Source organism: Balaenoptera ricei, chromosome 6, assembly GCF_028023285.1.
Source record: "Balaenoptera ricei isolate mBalRic1 chromosome 6, mBalRic1.hap2, whole genome shotgun sequence".
NCBI classification, from domain to species: Eukaryota; Metazoa; Chordata; class Mammalia; order Artiodactyla; family Balaenopteridae; genus Balaenoptera; species Balaenoptera ricei.
In genome coordinates, this window is record NC_082644.1 from 41,951,464 (window position 1) to 41,973,165 (window position 21,702).

The 21,702-nt window shown below is 38.4% G+C and overlaps 1 protein-coding gene across 5 annotated transcripts in view; it reads left to right on the plus strand.

Moving 5' to 3' along the window:
* Positions 1-21,702, plus strand: part of UBAP2 (ubiquitin associated protein 2) — a 121,036-nt gene that overhangs the window by 57,835 nt on the left and 41,499 nt on the right. For all 5 annotated transcript variants that reach the window (XM_059924588.1, XM_059924589.1, XM_059924590.1 and 2 more), the window contains exons 8-10: positions 446-523; positions 17,090-17,144; positions 18,589-18,692. In XM_059924588.1, the coding sequence (XP_059780571.1) occupies positions 446-523; positions 17,090-17,144; positions 18,589-18,692 (237 nt within the window). The remainder of the gene's footprint in view (positions 1-445; positions 524-17,089; positions 17,145-18,588; positions 18,693-21,702) is intronic.

Genomic DNA, 21,702 nt, shown 5'->3' on the forward strand with positions numbered 1-21,702 from the left:
GACAGTAACCTGGAAAAACCTCTCTCTAACAGTGATTTCCCCAAGAATTCAGTGTTTCCTTGGTATTGCAGTTTGCTCGTCTATGCCTTTCCAGGCTTTGAACTTAACCAATGAGCAAATTTTATTGTGTATGGTTACATAACAAAGGTATTTTTTTTGGAAGTAAACTTACTTTACAGGAGGGCATGTCAAAACAGAAAATAAAAGTGGTATGTCATTTTAATTTCTTTTTGAATTTTCACCAATGAATTAAGCAAGTTGTGCTGTCATTCAGTTTTTTGAGCCCCACTGGTTTGGTTTTTCTTGCTTTCTAAACCCTTTGGTTAAATTTTAACCTTTTTAAAAAAAAGCCTTTTTTTGTTGAGGGGTGGAGGGAGTCTTTTTGTCCTTGTCTTTAATAGCTGGTGGTTTGCTTATGTATAAGGGGTGCTCTTTTCTTCCTTAGTTAGAGGTGAAGAGAATGGAATTGATTGCAATCAAGGGGACAAGCCTTCAGACCGTGGCAAGAGAGCTCGTGGTAGAGGTAAGACAGAATAAGGCGGAAGGAGATGCTTGTGATCGGGAGAAGGAGGCAGCTTGTTCATATACTCAGTACATTAAGCCATGGCAGTGTACTCTGAAAGAATGGTTGATCTGAAATCTTTTGATTCATTTAGTGATGCCTATGAATAAAGTGTTTGGATTATGTAATTTTGAGGAAACCTATTGGTTGTTTTCAGATGAGCTGAGAAAGGCCCTTTCTATGAATAATTTAAAACTTGAAGCTCTGACCAAAAAGTTATTAATTCTCCTCTGTTGGACTTTAACAGATGTGTTTTACCCATATGATACTGTTTTTTTTTTTTTAATGTTTATTTATGTATTTATTTATTTGGCTGCATTGGGTCTTAGTTGCAGCACACGGGATCTTGGTTCAGGCATGCAGGATCTTTCGTTGTGGAGTGCGGGCTTCTCTCTAGTTGTACTTTTTTTTTTTTTTTTTTTTAAAGGAAATCCTTGGTAACCAACAACTGCTTTTTTTTTTTTAAGATTTAATTTTGGGACTTCCCTGGTGGTGCAGTGGTTAAGAATCCGCCTGCCAATGCAGGGGACATGGGTTCAAGCCCTGGTCTGGGAAGGTCCCACATGCCACAGAGCAACTAAGCCCATGCGCCCCAACTACTGAGCCTGCGCTCTAGAGCCTGTGAGCTACAACTGCTGAGCCCACGTGCCACAGCTACTGAAGCCCGCACGCCTCGAGCCCGTGCTTCGCAACAAGAGAAGCCACCGCAATGAGAAGCCCATGCACCGCAACGAAGAGTAGCCCCTCCTCGCCACAACTAGAGAAAGCCTGTGTGCAGCGATGACGACCCAACGCAGCCAAAAATAAATAAAATTAAACCTTTTAAAAATAAATTTATTTTATTCTATTTTATTTATTTGGCTGCTCTGGGTCTTCATCGCTGAATGCGGGCTTTCCCTAGTTGCGGCGAGCGGGGTCTACTCGTCGTTGTGGTGCGCGGGCTTCTCATTGCGGTGGCTTCTCTTGTTGTGGAGCACAGGCTCTAGGAGTGCGAGCTTCCGTAGCTGTGGCACGTGGGCTCAGTAGTTGTGGTTCTTTCTGACTTACACCACTCTGTATGACAGACTCTAGGTCCATCCATCTCACTACAAATAATGCAATTTGGTTTCTTTTTATGGCTGAGTAGTATCCCATTGTATATATGTGCCACATCTTCTTTATCCATTCATCTGTTGATGGACACTTAGGTTGCTTCCATGTCCTGGCTATTGTAAATAGTGCTACAGTGAACATTGTGGTACATGACTCTTTTTGAATTATGGTTTTCTCAGGGTGTATGCCCAGTAGTGGGATTGCTGGGTCATATGGTAGTTCTATTTTTAGTTTTTTAAGGAACCTCCATAGTGTTCTCCATAGTGGCTGTATCAACTTACATTCCCACCCACAGTGCAAGAGGGTTCCCTTTTCTCCACACCCTCTCCAGCATTTATTGTTCGTAGATTTTTTGATGATGGCCGTTCTGACTGGTGGGAAGTGATACCTCATTGTGGTTTTGATTTGCATTTCTCTAATAATTAGTGATGTTGAGCATCCTTTCATGTGTTTGTTGGCAATCTGTATATCTTCTTTGGAGAAATGTCTATTTAGGTCTTCCACCCATTTTTGGTTGTTTGTTTTTTGGATATTGAGCTGCATGAGCTGCTTGTATATTTTGGAGATTAATCCTTTGTCAGCTGCTTCGTTTGCAAATATTTTCTCCCATTCTGAGGGTTGTCTTTTCTTCTTGTTTATGGTTTCCTTTGCTATGCAAAAGCTCTTAAGTTTCATTAGGTCCCATTTGTTTATTTCTGTTTTTATTTCCATTTCTCTAGGAGTTGGGTCAAAAAGGATCTTGCTGTGATTTATGTCATAGAGTGTTCTGCCTATGTTTTCCTCTAAGAGTTTGATAGTGTCCGGTCTTACATTTAGGTCTTTAATCCATTTTGAGTTTATTTTTGTGTATGGTGTAAGGGAGCGTTCTAATTTCATTCTTTTACATGTAGCTGTCCAGTTTTCCCAGCACCACTTATTGAAGAGGATGTCTTTTCCCCATTGTATATTCTTGCCTCCTTTGTCGAAGATAAGGTGACCATATGTGCGTGGGTTTATTTCTGGGCTTTCTATCCTGTTCCATTGATCTGTATTTCTGTTTTTGTGCCAGTACCATACTGTCTTGATTACTCTAGCTTTGTAGTACAGTCTGAAGTCAGGGACCCTGAATTCTCCATCTCCGTTTTTCTTTCTCAAGATTGCTTTGGCTATTCGGGGTCTTTTGTGTTTCCATACACATTGTGAAATTTTTTGTTCTAGTTCTGTGAAAAATGCCATTGGTAGCTTGATAGCGATTGTACTGAATCTGTAGATTGCTTTGGGTAGTATAGTCATTTTCACAATGTTGATTCTTCCAATCCAAGAACATGGTATATCTCTCTGTTTGTATCATCTTTAATTTCTTTCATCATTGTCTTATAGTTTTCTGCATACAGGTCTTTTGTCTCCTTAGGAAGGTTTATTCCTAGGTATTTTATTCTTTTTGTTGCAGTGGTAAATGGGATTGTCTCCTTAATTTCTCTTTCAGATTTTTTGGCATTAGTGTATAGGAACGCGAGAGATTTCTGTGTATTAATTTTGTATCCTGCAACTTTACCAAATTCATTGATTATCTCTGGTAGTTTTCTGGTGGCACCTTTAGGATTATCTATGTATAGTATGTCATCTGCAAACAGTGACAGTTTTACTTTTTCTTTTCCAGTTTGTATTCTTTTATTTCTTTTTCTTCTCTGATTGCCATGACTAGGACTTCCAAAGCTATGTTGAATAATAGTGGAGAGTGGACATCCTTGTCTTGTTCCTGATCTTAGAGGAAATGCTTTCAGTTTTTTACGATTGAGAATGATGTTTGCTGTGGGTTTGTCGTATATGGCCTTTATTATGTTGAGGTAGGTACTCTCTATGACCACTTGCTTGAGAGTTTTTATCATAAATATGGGTGTTGAATTTTGTCAAAAGCTTTTTCTGCATCCATTAACATGATCATATGGTTTTTCTTCTTCAGTTTGTTAATATGGTGTATCACATTGATTGATTTGCATATATTGAAGAATCCTTGCATCCCTGGGATAAAATCCCACTTGATCATGGTGTATGATCTTTTTTTTTTAAAATTAATTAATTAATTTATTTATTTATTTATTTATGGCTGTGTTGGGTCTTCGTTTCTGTGTGAGGGCTTTCTCTAGTTGCGGCAAGTGGGGGCCACTCTTCATCGCGGTGCGCGGGCCTCTCACTATCGTGGCCTCTCCCGTTGCGGAGCACAGGCTCCAGACGCACAGGCTCAGCAATTGTGGCTCACGGGCTTAGTCGCTCCGCGGCATGTGGGATCTTCCCAGACCAGGGCTCGAACCCGTGTCCCCTGCATTGGCAGGCAGATTCTCAACCACTGCGCCACCAGGGAAGCCCTATGATCTTTTTAATGTGTTGTTGGATTCTGTTTGCTAGTATTTTGTTGAGGATTTTTGCATCTATAGTCATCAGTGATATTGGTCTGTAATTTTCTTTTTTTGTAGTATCTTTGTCTGGTTTTGGTATCAGGATGATGGTGGCCTCATAGAATGAGTTTGGGAATGTTCCTCCCCCTGCAATTTTTTGGAAGAGTTTGAGAAGGATGGGTGTTAGCTCTTCTCTAAAAGTTTGATGGAATTCACCTGTGAAGCCATCCAGTCCTGGACTTTTGTTTGTTGGAAGATTTTTATTCACAGTTTCAATTTCATTGCTTGTGATTGGTCTGTTCATATTTTCTCTTTCTTCCTGGTTCAGTCTTGGAAGGTTATACCTTTCTAAGAATTTGTCCATTTCTTCCAGGTTGTCCATTTTATTGGCATAGAGTTGCTTGTAGTAGTCTCTTATGATGCTTTGTATTTCTGCAGTGTCTGTTTTAACTTCTCCTTTTTCATTTCTTAATTTTATTGATTTGAGTCCTCTCCCTCGTTTTCTTGATGAGTCTGGCTAAAGGTTTATCAGTTTTGTTTATCTTCTCAAAGAACCAGCTATTAGTTTTATTGATCTTTGCTATTGTTTTCTTTGTTTCTATTTCATTTATTTCTGCTCTGATCTTTATGGTTTCTTTCCTTCTGCTAACTTTGGGTTTTGTTTGTTCCTCTTTCTCTAGTTCCTTTAGGTGTAAGGTTAGATTGTTTGTTTGAGATTTTTCTTGTTTCTTAAGGTAGGATTGTACTGCTATAAATTTCCCTCTTAGAACTGCTTTTGCTGCGTCCCATAGGTTTTGGATTGTCGTGTTTTCATTGTCATTTGTCTCTAGGTATTTTTTAATTTCCTCTTTGATTTCTTCAGTGATCTCTTGGTTATTTAGTAACATATTGTTTAGCCTCCATGTGTTTGTGTTTTTTACATTTTTTTCTCTGTAATTTATTTCTGATCTCATAGTGTTGTGGTCAGAAAAGATGCTTGATATGATTTCAATTTTCTTAAATTTACTGAGGCTTGATTTGTGACCCAAGATGTAATCTATCCTGGAGAATGTGCTGTGGTCACTTGAGAAGAAAGTGTAATCTGCTGTTTTCAGATGGAATGTCCTATAAATATCAATTAAATCTATCTGGTCTATTGTGTCATTTAAAGCTTGTGTTTCCTTATTAATTTTCTGTCTGGATGATCTGCCCGTTGGTGTAAGTGGGGTGTTAAAGTCCCCCAATATTATTGTGTTACTGTCGATTTCATCTTTTTTAGCTGTTGGCATTTGCCTTATGTATTGAGGTGCTCCTATGTTGGGTTCATATATATTTATAATTGTTATATCTTCTTCTTGGATTGATCCCTTGATCATTATGTAGTGTCCATCCTTGTCTCTTTTAACATTCTTTATTTTAAAGTCTATTTTATCTGATATAAGTATTGCTACTCTAGCTTTCTTTTTCCATTTGCATGGAATATCTTTTTCTATCACCTCCCTTTCAGTCTGTGTGTGTCCCTAGGCCTGAAGTGGGTCTCTTGTAGAGAGCATATATATGGGTCTTCTTTTTGTGTGCATTCAGCGAGCCTGTGTCTTTTGGTTGGAGCATTTAATCCATTAACATTTACGGTAATTATCGATTTGTATGTTCCTATTACCATTTTCTTAATTTTGGGTTTGTTTTTTTAGGTCTTTTTCTTCTCTTGTGTTTTCCACTTAGAGAAATTTCTTTTAGCATTTGTTGTAGAGCTGGTTTGGTGGTGCTGAATTCTCTTAGCTTTTGCTTGTCTGTAAAGCTTTTGATTTCTCCATTGAATCTGAATGAGATGCTTGACGGGTAGAGTAATCTTGGTTGTAGGTTCTTCACTTTCATCACTTTAAATATATTGTGACACTCCCTTCTGGCTTGTAGAGTTTTTGCTGAGAAATCAGCTGTTAACCTTAATGGGAGTTCCCTTGTATGTTATTTGTTGTTTTTCCCTTGTTGCTTTTAATAATTTTTCTTTGTCTTTAAGTTTTATCAATTTAATTACTATGTATCTCGGCGTGTTTCTCCTTGGGTTTATCGTGCCTGGGACTCTCTGCGCTTCCTAGACTTGGGTGGCTATTTCCCTTACCATGTTAAGGAAGTTTTTGACTGTAATCTCTTCAGATATTTTCTTGGGTCCTTTCTCTCTCTCTTCTTCTGGGACCCCTATAATGCAAATGTTGGTGCGTTTAATGTTGTCCCAGAGGTCTTTTAGGCTGTGTTCATTTTTTTCATTCTTTTTTCTTTGTTCTGTTCCACAGCAGTGAATTCCACCATTCTATCTCTGAGGTCATGTATCTGTTCTTCTGCCTCAGTTATTCTGCTGTTGATTCCTTCTAGTGTATTTTTCATTTCAGTTATTTTATTGTTCATCTCTGTTTGTTTGTTCTTTAATCCTTCTAGGTCTTTGTTAAACATTTCTTGCATCTTCTCGATCTTTGCCTCCATTCTTTTTCCAAGGTCCTGGATCATATTCACTATCATTGTTCTGAATTCTTTTTCTGGAAGGTTGCCTATCTCTACTTCATTTAGTTGTGTTTCTGGGGTTTTATCTTGTTCCTTTCTCTGGTACAAAGTCCTCTGCCTTTTCATTTTGTCTATCTTTCTGTGAATGTGGTTTTCGTTCCACAGGTTGCAGTATTGTAGTTCTTCTTGCCTCTGGTGGATGAGGCTATCTAAGAGGCTTGTGCAAGTTTCCGGATGGGAGGGACTGGTGTTGGGTAGAGCTGGGTGTTGCTCTGGTTGGCAGGGCTCAGTAAAATTTTAATCCACTTGTCTGCTTATGTGTGGGGATGAGTTCCCTCCCTGTTGGTTGTTTGGCCTGAGGTGACCCAGCACTGGAGACTCTGGGAGGGCTCATGCCAAGGAGTACTTCCCAGAACTTCTGTGACAATGTCCTTGTCCTCAGAGTGAACCACAACCACCCCCTGCCACTGCAGGAGACCCTCTAACACTAGCAGGTAGGTCTGCTTCAGTCTCCTATGGGGTCACTGCTCCTTCCCCTGGGTCCTGATGTGCACACTAGTTCGTGTGTGCCCTCCAAGAATGGAGTCTCTTTTTACTCCAGTCCTGTCGAAGTCCTGCAATCAAATCCCGCCAGCCTTCAAAGTCAGATTCTCTAGGAATTCCTCCTCCCATCGCCCGACCCCCAGGTTGGGAAGCCTGATGTGGGGCTCAGAACCTTCACTCCAGTGGGTGGACTTCTGTGGTATAAGTGTTCTCCAGTTTGTGAGTCACCCACCCAGTGGTTATGGGATTTGATTTTATTGTGATTGCGCCCCTCCTACCGTCTCATTGCAGCTTCTCCTTTGTCTTTGGATATGGGGTATCTTTTTTGGTGAGTTGCAGTGTTTTCCTGTCGATGATTGTTCAGCAGTTAGTTGTGATTCTAGTGCTCTCGCAAGAGGGAGTGAGCACACGTCCTTCCACTCTACCATCTTGAATCGGTCTTGGTCCTTGTTTTTTTTAAATCCACTTTATATATAGTAGTGTATAGATGTTAATCCTACCCCCCCACCTCCTTATGTTTACTTTTTTTTTTTTTTTAAAGAATTTTTTGATGTGGACCAGTTTTAAAGTCTTTATTGAATTTGTTACAGTATTGTTTCTGTTTTATGTTTTGGTTTTTTGGCCGTGAGGCATGTGGGATCTTAGCTCCCCGACCAGGGATCGAACCCTCACCCCCTGCATTGGAAGGCGAAGTCTTAACCACCGGACCTCCAGTGGAAGTCCCCTTATGTTTACTTTTTTTTTTTTTTTTTTAAGTTAATTTATTTTTGGCTGCGTTGGGTCTTTGTTGCTGCGTGCGGCATTTCTCTAGTTGTGGCCAGTGGGGGCTACTCTTTGTTGCGGTGCACGGCTTCTCATTGCGGTGGCTTCTCTTGTTGCAGAGCATGGGCTCTAGGCATGCGGGCTTCAGTAGTTGTGGCATGCAGGCTTAGTAGTTGTGTCTCGCGGGCTCTAGAGTGCAGGCTTAGTAGTTGGGCGCATGGGCTTAGTTGCTCTGCGGCATGTGGGATCTTCCTGGACCAGGGCGTGAACCCATGTCCCCTGCGTTGGCAGGCGGATTCTTAACCACTGCGCCACCAGGGAAGCCTCCTTATGTTTACTTTTAAGGAAGGTTGTAAAGTAGTGGGTAAGGGACTCAGATTGACTTTTTTTTTTTTTTTTTTTTGGCTGTGCTGCGTGGTTTGTGGGATCTTAGTTCCTGGACTAGGGATTGAACCCCAAGCCCTCACAGTGAAAGTGCCAAGTCCTAACCAGTGGACTGCTGGGGAATTCCCAGATTGACTGTTTATAAACCCAGTTAGATGTTAAAAAAATCAGTCCACCCTCTTCCACATATATATAAACTCTAGTGAGGTGTAATTTTTATATTATTAGCTGATATTTAAACATGTTTAAACAAGCTGTTGATGAGTAGTGGTCTGTGTCTAGGGATTTCTTAGAATCATTATCCCAAGTTCAACACAGGGCAAGAAGAGAGAAAACATTCAGTACCCAGTATGCACAAAAACAATTATTTTGCTTGGTGAATATTAGTAAAGTACAGTTTGATAATAAGTGAATAGTGGTGCAAGACAAATAATTTGTCCCTTTCATAATTAAAGGATAAGTGTCCTTTGTTTTATGTGTTTAATATGTCCCTTTCCAGAAGTTTGGTTGTAAGTTATTTAATGTCTTAATCTACTCTCTCATGGTGTGTTGAATTAACCTTAAAACAGTTGATTGTACTATCCCTTTCCAGTTATTTGTGATCTGTTGGGTAGTATGCAGATTTTAAAATGCATCCTTAAAAAACAAGTACATGGTTTAAAGTGTGTACTTCAAAAATGATTCTTTAAGGTCTCCATTGCCTTTATTCTTTAATTTTGACCATACTTGTGGGCAGCTGTTGCTGACTTCACATTGGCTCTCCCTCAGAACAGTAATCTGTGTTCATGATTAAATTAGCTAAAATGTTAAGCTGCTAAAATTTTAATAAATCACCCCTTTCCTCCTTAATTTTTGCCTTATCTGCACAGTGTTAGCATAAAGAGTATTATGAAACAGCATGGATTTAATATGCTAATGCACACTTTTTTGGTAATTTATGTTGAGAATTTGGTAATCTCTGTATTAAATAAAAAATCATGTATATAAAATGGGAGTATATTTTACTCCCATTTCATGGAAAGTATAAACTGTAGCAAATGAAATAAAATTAAGTTCCATTTATACACCTAGTTTTTCTGTACCTTTCCCTGAATGTTTTCTCTGCGGAGGAGCAAGAATCAGCGTGACACTTGTAACAGATCATTTTTCTATGATTCATTTAAAGTTTGTGGAAAGGTAGCTTGTGAGTTGTGTGTTTTTGTGAGAAAACAGCCTCTTCAGAAGAGGAGAGTAGCAGCTGTGGTAGGCTGTCGTTAGTGTTCTGGGCTTTGCTTTTTGGAAAGTAAGCCTGGTAGTTGGTGTGAAAACCTTTGGAACTTTATAAATGTTGACCATTCATAGGTACTTGGCCATCAAATAATACTGTGTTTTGTGTACAAAATGTGGAATTTAACTGATACTTATAAAGTACCTTATCCTGACTTAATCCTGAGTTTAGATTGAAGACCATGTTAATAATCTGTGAGATTGGGAGTATTCTTTTCTTTTTTTTTTTTTTTTTTATATTGGAGCATAGTCTATTAACAATGTTGTATTAGTTTCAGGTGTATAGCAAAGTGATTCAGTTATACATATATATGTATCTATTCTTTTTCAAATCGTTTTCCCGTTTAGGTTATTACTGAATATTGAGCAAAGTTCCCTGTGCTATGTAGTAGGTCCTTGTTGGTTATCTATTTTAAATACAGTAGTGTGTACATGTCAATCTCAAACTCAGATTGGGAGTATTCTTGATAAAGTTCTTCATCATGTGCCATGTTAGTTAGTAAAAAATAATATAATTCTGTGTTCCAGGATGGAACTACTTGCTCTTGTGTAAGAAGTTACAATATAATCAAGCCACTCCACTAACTTTTTTTTTTTTTAATTTTTATTTTTGGCTGCATTGGGTCTTCATTGCTGCACGCGGGCTTTCTCTAGTTGCAGCGAACAGGGGCTACTCTCCTTTGCGGTGTGTGGGCTTCTCATTGCAGTGGCTTCTCTTGTTGCGGAGCACGGGCTCTAGGCGCAAAGGCTTCAATAGTTGTGGCACGTGGGCTCAGTAGTTGTGGCTCACAGGCTCTAGAGCACAGGCTCAGTAGTTGTGGCACATGGGCTTAGTTGCTCCATGGCACGTGGGATCTTCCTGGACCAGGGCTCAAACCTGTGTCCTTTGCATTGGCAGGCGGATTCTTAACCACTGCGCCACCAGGGAAGCCCTGTTCTTCTACTTTTAAAACTAACTAATTTATGAATATGGCCTGTATAATATAATTGAAAGGTTAATTGTTGAGCACCTACTAGGTGCTGACATTCTGGTTTTAATTCTTGAATTTTCTATAATGCCTTCTCGGGTCCTGGTACAAAAAGTATTTTACAAAATGCAGTGCTCTAAAATTAGTTGCTGAACAACTAGGTTATTTCCTGTAATTGAATAGTAATATTATTATGCCTCTAAATATGAGTCCGTGAAAAAAAATCCATGTTATGACATTGGGGTTACATATCAGTCTTTAACGCAACAACTGATACTTAGATACCTATTATATTGTTGAACATACTGCTGTGTATAAGACATGGTTCCTCACATCCTCAGTGGGGAAGGAGGAGAGACAATCAAGTAAAAGCACTGTTCGACCTACTTAAGAAAATGATTGGTGATGTGATCAACTGTCAATAGGGTTTCCTTTAGATGGACCTAGGGAGGTCTCTGAGGAGATGGGATTTAAAGTGAGGAGGAAGAAAGCCATGTGAAAATCTGGGTAGGAACATTCTGTGTAGAAGGATCAGCTTAGCTAGTGCAAACATGAAGAACAACTTAGATTTTTCACAGAATAAAACGTATTCACTGGAATATAAAATATACATATAAGTTCTCAGGGTACGGTTTTAACATTTTACTTTGAAATAAAAAAGCACAGCAGAATTTTGCATAGTGTTTACCCAGAGTCCCCAAACTTTAATATTTTGCTACATTTGCTACATATTCTCTCTGTATGTACATGTTACTGTTTTTTTCTGAAACCCTTGTGTGTTCATTTCAAACATAACGCCATTTTACCCCTTAATATTTTAGTGTGTAACTCCTAAGAAAAAATATATTGTCTTAAAGAGCTACCTTAAAATGATAAAATCAGGAAATTACCATTGATACAATGTATAGGCCTTATTCAAAAATTTCCAGTTATCCTGCTAATGTTCTTTATAACAAAAAGCAAATATTCTGGTCCAGGATCCAGTCTGGGATCACACACAGTATTTAGTTCCCATGTCTGTGTAGTGTCCTTCAGTGTAGAACAGTTCGTCAATCTGGAATAGTCTTTCTTTGTCTTTCATGCCCTTGACACTTCGGAAGTATCTCTTTTGTAGAATGTCCTTCATTAACAAACTGAGAAGTTTCCTCATGATTAGATTCATGTTACCAGTTTTTGGCTGGAATGCCACAGAATGATATAGCTGTACCTCATATTAGAGGGTACATGATACAGATTTATCCCATTGCTAGTGATGTTAGCTTTGATTACTTAAGGAAAGTGGTTTCTGCCAAGTTTCTCCTTTGTAAGGTTACTCCCTCCTTCTTTGTAATTAATACATATTTTTGGGGGGGAGTGCTCTGAGACTGTGTGAATAACCGTTTTCCCATCAGACTTTTATTCACTGGTATTAGAATCCATTAATTCTTTCCTGAAATAATTATTGTGGCACATTTATAATCAGACTTCTTTGCTAAGGAAAAGCTAATATATGAGATATGAGGATAAGACTCTAAGCTCTCTTCCTCACTGAGTCCCTGGGGCATTTGCTGTTGTCATTTGACTCATTTATGCTACTTTGCAGTTGGGGAAGACGAATTCCTATCTCTGTGGATAAACCCTGACCCAGGGACAAAGAGGCACAACTTGTCTGAGTCCTTAGTCTCTGAGCCACACAAACCCCAGAGGTGCCCTGTTCTCTTTGTGGTCTGAACAGGTCTCTGGGCAGGTGGGCAGCTTGTGGTCAACACAGCAACCATCTTTATCATTGAACCAGCCCTGAAAATCTGGAAACTTTTGTCTGTACAAAAAACTTTAGAACTACTCAGAATCTTAAAGATCATGACCCAGAGTGTGCAGTGATAAATTCAAGAGCACACAGTTTCTGGTGCATTTGGCTGTTATCAAAGCCCTGCTTAGAGTCTCCTGGGAGTGAAGGAAAGGGATTGCTTTCTATCTTATTATTTTTCTTTAGGTTGCACATGTTCGGCCCCAGGGGGGATATCTGCTATTTAGATTTGCCTTCTCCACTAGAGGTGGTTAGCTGTTCTCTGTGTTTTGGCTTTTTTCAAGGGAAATGGGCAACTTTTCTACTCTGGCTCTCAGTGTAAGACATAAATATTAAACAATTAAAAACTTGAGCAATTATTCAACATAGATGTAGTGCAGAGTCACTAGAGAGACCTCTATGAGTAAAGGTTTAGCATTTATCATAACATTGGTTTATTCTTTATGATAATTTACTTTAATGGTGTTTTTCTCAATTATAAGAACCCAGGTCTTCTGAGCTGTTAGTGAAAACAGCTATTTGTACCAGATAACAATATAGGAAAATGTATATACACAGAAAACAATGTTACTGGTAGAGTTACTAGCCAGGTGAATAGGAAGGAACAATTTTGTTAGCTTGCTAAAATGTACATGAAGATGGATGGATTTGATTTTTTTAAATGTACCTAAGATAGTTGGCTTGTTTGTGTTTCATACTTGGGTGCGGCTACTGCTCTCTGGAGACATGGAGATATTTAGTTGATACTGACTTTTTCCAGGGGACTTGCAGGATTTCTTGAATTTTTGGCCTTAGGATATGTTTTTCTTTTATAAATTCCTTTCTTCTCTTTCATGTACATCTTGCTTTCTGGCTCAAGTATTAGATAATTGTTTAATGATTTCTTAGCAGAATCCTTTTTAAAAAAATTGCCACTATTTTCTTAATATTTAACCAGTGTTAAATATTAAATATTGGTACCTTTTGTCACACAGTTTGCCACTGAATGTGTGCACATGAATGCACTTAATCAAGAGCAGTTGTGTTGTTTCTTTTGCTTTCTTCACTGGTAACAGTGTTTATTATAGCCCTCTAAAATTTCTTGAGATGTAATTTACATACTGTACAATTCACCCATTTACATTGCATAATTCAGTGGTTTTTAGTATATTTTTAGAATTATGCAGCCATCACCATAATCAATTTCATAACATTTTCATCACCTCGAAAAGAATATCCCATACCGTTTAAGTATCAATTCCCAATTCCTTCATCACCCCCCCCCCCCATCCCAGGAGTAAACAACTGGTAATCTACTTCCTGTGTTTATAGATTTTCCTGTTCTGGACATATGATGTAAATGGAATCTAGTAATATGTGCTCTTTTGTGACTGGCTTCTTTGACCTAGCTTAATGTTTTAAAGATTCATTGATGTTCTCCCACATACCAGCACAATGTTGTAGCATGTATAAGTACTTCATTTCTTTTTATAGCCAAATAATATTCCATTGTATGGACATACTAAAGTTAGTTTGCTTTTTTTTTTTTTTTTTTTTTTTTACAGTTAAGTGTTTTATGTCCTGAGAATTGATTTTCTTATATGATGACTCTCCTCCCCCCACCCTACCACCTCTCTTAACTGTAAGGAATTTGGGGTTGTAGTCTTGCCAAAACCTGTTCATTGAAAGCTTTCTTCTTAGAGTTAGGTTTTGTTTTTTTTTTAAACCCAAGTTCCCAACGTTCTTTTAGACGTACCCGAAGTCTTACCTTTGCCTTTCGACGGTGTTAAAATAGATAGTAGCCACTAATATGCATTATTAGAATTCTTCCACTTTTTAGGACATTTCCCTCTATTCCCCTGTCTCCAGGGAGAGGGTAGATTTTTGTCAAGACCGTATCTTTTAATAGTTTAACTTGAACTACTGGATAAGTTAACTGTACATGATTAAATATACATTTAGTTACATTGGCATGGCTAACATATCCCTTGGCAACCACCTTTTTCTGAATTTGAGTACTCTTACATACCTCATCTAAGTGGAATCATGAAATATTTGTCCTTTTGTGACTGGCTTGTTTCACTTAGCAAAATGTCCTCAAGGTTCATCCACATTGTAGCATTTGTCAGAATTTCCTTCTGTTTCTTTTTTCTTTTTTTATAATTTCTTTATTTTATTTATTTTATTTTTGGCTGCATTGGGTCTTTGTTGCTGCGTGCAGGCTTTTCTCTGGTTTTGGCAAGCGGGGTCTACTCATCGTTGTGGTGCGTGGGCTTCTCATTGTGGTGGCTTCTCTTGTTGCGAAGCACGGGTTCTAGGCGCACGGGCTTCAGTAGTTGTGGCATGCGGGCTCAGTAGCTGTGGCTTGCAGGCTCAGTAGTTGTGGCACATGGGCTTAGTTGCTCTGCAGCACGTGGGATCTTCCCGGACCAGGGCTCGAACCCGTGTCCCCTGCATTGGCAGGCAGATTCTTAACCACTGTGCCACCAGGGAAACCCCTTCCTTCCTTTTTTTTTTTTTTTTTTTTAATAGCTACTTTTATTTTATTTATTTATTTATTTATTTATTTTGGCTGTATTGGGTCTTCGGTTCGTGCGAGGGCTTTCTCTAGTTGCGGCAAGCGGGGGCCACTCTTTTTTTTTTTTTTTATAAATTTATTTATTTATTTTTGGCTGTGTTGGGTCTTCGTTTCTGTGCGAGGGCTTTCTCTAGTTGCGGTGGGCGGGGGCCACTCTTCATCGCGGTGCGCGGGCCTCTCACTATCGCGGCCTCTCTTGTTGGGGAGCACAGGCTCCAGACGCACAGGCTCAGCAGTTGTGGCTCACGGGCCCAGTTGCTCCGTGGCATGTGGGATCTTCCCAGACCAGGGCTCGAACCCGTGTCCCCTGCACTGGCAGGCAGATTCTCAACCACTGCGCCACCAGGGAAGCCCCGGGGGGCCACTCTTCATCGCGGTGCGGGGACTGCTCTTCATCGCGGTGCGCGGGCCTTTCACTATCGCGGCCCCTCCCGTTGCGGGGCACAGGCTCCAGACGCGCAGGCTCAGTAGTTGTGGCTCACGGGCCCAGCTGCTCCGTGGCATGTGGGATCTTCCCAGACCAGGGCTCGAACCCGTGTCCCCTGCATTAGCAGGCAGATTCTCAACCACTGCGCCACCAGGGAAGCCCCCCCTTCCTTCCTTTTTAAGGCTGAATAATATTACATTGTATGTATATGCCACATTCATTCATCAGTGGACACTTAGGTTGATTCTGCCCTTTGGCTATTGTGAGTAAAGCTGCTATGAACGTGAACATGGGTGTACAAGTATCTCTTCAAGACCCTACTTTCAAATTCTCTTGGATACATATACCCACAAGTGGAATTGCAGGATCATATAATTCTTTTTTTTTTCCTTAAAAAAATTTTTTTTAAATTTTATATTGGACTACAGTTGACTTATAATGTTGTGTTAGTTTCAGGTGTACAGCAAAGTGCTTCAGTTATACCTATACATGTATCTATTCTTTTCAAATTCTTTCCCATTTAGGTTATTACAGAATATTGAGCAGAGTTCCCTGTGCTGTAAGGATCATATAGTTCTATTTTTAATTTTTGGGGAAATTGCCATACTGTTTTCCTCAGTGGCTACACTATTGTACATTCCTATGAAACAGTGTACAAAGGCTTTAGTTTCTCTGCATCTTTGCCAACACTTATTTTCTCTTCTCTCTCTCTCTTTCTCTGTCTCTCACTCGTAGCCATTGTAATGGGTGCCACATTGCCCTCATGATTAGTGATGTTGAGAATATTTTCATCTGCTTATTGACCATCTTTATATCATATTTGGAGAAATGTCTATTCAAGTCCCTTGCCCATTTTTTAATCTGGTTGTTTGTTTTGTTAGAGAGTTGTAGAATTTCATTATGTATTCTCAGTGTTACTCCCTTATCAAATGTAGAATGTGTAAATATTCTTTGGGTTGCCTTTTTACTCTGTTCATGTCTTTTGATACACCAGTTTAAAGTCTAATTTTTTCCTTTTCTTGCCTGAGTCTTTGGTGTCATATCCAAGAAATCATTACCAAATTCAGTGTCATGAAGCTTTTGCTCTATATTTTCTTCTAAGGGTTGTATAGTTTTAGCTCTTGTATTTAGGTCTTTAATCCACAATTTAGGATTCAATTAAGAAAAACTGGAGAGTCACTGAATAAAACTATTTCTTCTTGCTTCCTCGCTCTCTTGTTTGCTGCCCTTTTGGTCATCGGTCAGAATCTAGTATTAAAAATGGTATGTAATAACACCTTCAGGGGCTTCCCTAGTGGTGCAGTGGTTAAGAATCCGCCTGCCAATGCAGGGGACATGGGTTCGATCCCTGGTCCGGGAAGATCCCACATGTCACGGGGCAGCTAAGCCCGTGTGCCACAACTACTGAGCCTGTGCTCTAGAGCCCGTGAGCCACAACTACTGAGCCCACGTGCTGCAGCTACTGAAGCCCACACCTAGAGCCCATGCTCCGCAACAAGAGAAGCCACTGCAATGAGAAGCCCATGCACCGCAATGAAGAGTAGCCCCTGCTCGCCACGACTAGAGAAAGCCCGCGGCCAGCAATGCAGACCCAGTGCAGCCAAAAATAAATTAAAAAAAAAATTTATATATATATAAAACCTGCCCGTGTTAAGCTGCTAAATATGACAAATGTTGTACAAGTAGAATTAAATTCTTTTCTATCCTTTGAGATCAATAACTGTAGATATTTGTGTCGTTAGGGACCAGCAGATTGGGTGCACTGGTTGGGAATGTTGGTGCTGTTAGGAACAATGACAGTAATGTTTGGGTAGGTATGTAAGGGATGAAGTTGGTAGAATTATAGTTGTGTAGGACTTAAGTATTATTTTTACACTATATTTTTTTAAAAGGATTTGGACGTGGCAGAGGGAGAGGGGCAGGAAGATTCTCAACCCAAGGCATGGGGTAAGTCTTAGCCATCCTATTTTTGAAGTTATTACCTTCTCTAGTTTTAAAGAGGCAATACTGAAAAAGCAAAATAACACAAATAAAATTGTATTGCAGTAGGCCTTAGAGCAGTTCTCTAGCCTTGGCTTTATCGACATTTTGGATTGGATAATAGTTTGTTGAGGTGGTGGGGTTCCCTTTACATTGTAGGATGTTTAGCAACATCCCTGGCCTCTCCCTACTAGATGCCAGTAGCACCCCTCCTCAAGTTGTGACAATCAAAAATGTCTCCAGACATCGCCACATGTTCCCTGGGAGGGAGGTGCACAGCCACCCCAGTTGAAAGCCATTGCTTAAGAGTTATGTTGGTAAATCCAGCAATTGTCTTTGAATGGTAAGTAAATGCAGTGTTTTTGTTTTGTTTTGTTTTTTATGAAAAGCAATCATTTTTATCTTGAATTGTAATAGTGAAGGATGAGTATATTGTTATTAAATAGATGGTATGATCGGTTATTTATTCATTATTTCTGGTTCTTTCACTTTTTGCTGTTATCCAAAACATTAGCTCCCCCCGATCTTTATAAAAAGTTTTTAAGCTTCTTATAGAGGCCATAAGTAGATGACAGTCAAGAAAGGAAAAGTCCTTTGTTTCTCCATATCTCCAGGGCAGCACTGTTGGGGGTCACTGCCTTCAGGTGGCAACTCCTGCCATCTCTGTTTTCTGCCTGAGCTCCCTGTGGACAAAGGAAGGATGAAAACACAGGGAGCAAACTGGCCGGAACATATGAACGTATGTGCCCAACCCAGTAGCTTTAAACGATTTTGTGGATTTTGCTGTCTACTTTAAAAAATACTCTTGTGGTTCTTTTTGTCAGTGACACCCCAATAATGCTGAAAAAATTTTTTTTAAATTCTGTTGTGAAAATTTTAGCAGTGCTGTTTAATTTGGCTCTAGTTAGACATCTGAATCATGGATATTGAGGATTTTAATTTAAAAAGAGGCACTGAACAAAACGTTTTCTTTTTATTTACATCCATCTAAACAAAAAGAATCATATACTTCTATTGTAAAAGGTTCAAATCCAAAATTGGATTCTGACTTTGGAAGAAAAGACCTCTTGCCTACTTAAGTCTAGGCTTAGTTGGGAGGGGGTGGGTGGGTTTTTCATTGGAGCCATTACCCTGCCTAGAACTATTATAGGTCTCCACACTTGCTTTAGGTTGCAGAGGACAACAATTTAGGGAAGTAGGAGCATCATACAAGAGTGTATGGAAGGTTCTAGGCAACCTCTGCTTTTCAGAAGATCTGCATTCCGATGACGAGAAGAATTGGCTATAATTAAATAGGAGAAGGAGGGTGAAGTTTCTTATAGTGGTTCTTAGAAGGGACGGGGCTTGTTTCGGGGAAGATGATGTACAGTTAATTTTGTGATTTGCCTTTATTCTTTATTTCAAACCCAAGGACATTTAACCCTGCGGACTATTCAGATCCTCCATCTATAGATGGGTATGGGACAAAACCAGTCGTTTGGGAAGCTGCTCAGAATGGTGCAGATGAGGGAACTGGTAAGTGTCTGTTCTCACCAGAGAGGTATTTTAATTGTTTGAGCTCTTAACGTACAAAGATGACATCAAAGTGTGCTGGTGGAGAAGAATGAAAAACAGGCAGCTTTCCTACCTCTGAGACTACTCTTAGCTGATTCTTACCTCCAAAGTTTCTCACTTATAAATCTCATTGACGATAAAGTATGTGGTTTACCCCTTTTGCACTCTGAAGAAGAGGCTGTAATAAATCTGTGTAAGGCAGTACAAACCCACACTCAAATCTCAGTGTCAGAGATATATAGAATTTCTTAGTGGAAGACTTGAAACAAAGTATTTACCATTCATAAGGGTGAACACAAATTTGGCCAGATAAAGAGGTAGATGATGATATATGGGTTTAGGGCAACAGTTGCTTTTGCAGATTTTTCTGTGTCCTGCAGTTTTAAGATTATTTCTTTACTGAAATTCACAGGTTAAATATTTGTTAATTGTTAATACTTATTTATTTAATAAAGTTCTTTTAAAGATTTTTTCCTGATAATATATATGAACTGTTGTGATTATATTTATAAAAACATAATTTGACACTTCGTGAATTATAACCCAAAATACAAAAGTATAGCTCAGTAATTAGCTAAAAAAGACAGTGCCACCATCACAGAAGCACAGCGAGCTAGAAATCAAATATACTATCGAGAGGACCAACGAAAGTTATAAAAATGGTAATTTGAAAAGACTAGTATCAATAAAATTGATAAGTTTATTGTGAGACTTATCAAGGGAAACAGAAGAAACATAAAATTTGTTGTAGGAATGAGAAAAGGAATATTGATATTAATTATCTTTATAATCTATTATAATTAATATTATAGCTATTAAAAATCATCAGAAGATACTTTGTCAATAAATTTTTTGCTAACATTTGCAATTACAGATTAATCTCATTCTTCAAAACAACTGTAAAAATTTTAAGTCACAATATTGGAAATCAATTCAGTAAACTAGAAGAAGGCTAATATATCATGGCCATGTTAAGTTTATACATGATATTCAAGTTTAACATTTAAAAAGTCAGACGACTCCTAGATATATACCCAAGAGAATGGAAGATACACGTTCACATAAAAGGCAAATGTCCTTCAGTGGCTGAATGTATAAGAAAAATTATCCAGATTAGTCAGATACATAGAAACAGAAGTAGACTGGTGGCTGTTGGGGGCTGGGAATGTTTGGGAGAAATGGGGCGTGGCTAGGAATGGGTGCCAGATTTTTTTGGAGCGATGAAAATATTCTGGAATATGTAGTTGTGATTGTTGTACACCTTGTGAATATACTGAAAACCAATCAGTTCTGTGCCTTAAAAGTGTGGATTTTATGTTATGTGAGTTATATCTCAATAACAAAAATATTATTCACCCCTTTAACAGAATAAAGGAGAAACTCCATATCATTTTAATACGGAAAAGCATGTGACAAAACCCGACATTCATTCCCGATTTCTACAAAAGTCACAGCAGACCTCACAATTAATAGTGATGTGTAGAATATTTTTCTTTTGTAACAAGATCAAGAGGCTTACTCTCACTACTCTTACTTTTTTTTTTTTAAATAAAGGCAAAAGATTTAGTTGAACTGAAGAGAAACAGGAGGATTACTCTCCTTATTTCTATTCACCCCTGTACCAGAGGTCATAACCACTGAAATAAAGATCGAAAAAGAAAAGAAGGGTTGGAAAGGGAGGAAAAAACCTGTTATTTCTGGCAATGATATAAAAGAATCTATAGATAAATTAATGAAATTAATTAGGAAGCTTTAAACAGTGTAGATAGTTGACAGGTAATATTTCTATAAACCATCAACAAAGAGAAGATGGAAAAAAAATTAGTGGCCTCAAAAAATATCAGATGCTTATGAAGAAGTCTAATGATGTGCAAGATAAGACTTCTAAATGAAAATATAAATTATAAAATCTTACAGTAAAATGTAAAATTGAGTGTTTGAAGAAGCATTAATAAACAGAAGGATATACCATTTATAGTAGTACAGAAACATGACGCACTTAGGTATAAATCTGACAAAATATGTGCAAGATTTGTATGTTGAAAATTATGCAACACGATGATAAATATCAAAGATGACCCAAAAAGGGAGCAAGATACTCAGTGTTTATGAGTTGGAAGATTCAATATTATTGATATGTTGTTTCTCCCCAGATTGGTATACAGGTTCAGTACAAGTTCATTCAAAATCCTAGCAGATTTTTTATGTGTCAGTTGTAACTTGATTCTAAAATTTTTATGGAAAAGTATAGGTATGAACATAGCCCAAACAGTTTTGAAAACTAACAGTGTTCAAAGATTCACACTCCTTGATTTCAAGAAGTTACCCTAAAGGTACAGTAGTCAAGACTGTGGAATTGGCAAAAGCACAGAGATAGATCAATTATATAATAGCAAATCTAGAAATAAACCCACAGATACAATTGGTTTTGGACAAAGGTTCCAAGGCAATTCAATGGCATACATTATACTGTATATAAAAAATAACCAAAAGTGGATAATAGCTCTACATGTGAAACCTGAAAGCACGACTTCTAAAGAAAATACAGGGCAAATCTTAGCCACCTTGGATTAAGCAAAAATTTCTTACATAGGGCATAATAAGCATGAGTCTAAAAGAAAAACATGGTTCTTCAGAAGAGAATAAAAAGAGAATGAAGGAGCAAGGCATAGTTTAGGAGGAAATATTTATTTAAACCTCTATTTGAAAAGGGACTTGTATACAGAATGTGTAAAGAATTATCACAACTCGTTGAGAAGAAAACAAACAGCCTAATAAAATGAACAATTAAAAATGAACAAAAAATGAAAACTTGTGGAAATGGATGGTGATAATGGTTATATCACATTGTGAATTACTCAATGCCAGTGAACTGTACACTTAAAAAGGTTAGCATGGTAAATTTTATTTACCACATAAACATTATTTTACCACAATACAAACTTGACATAGAACGGTATACACATTCTGT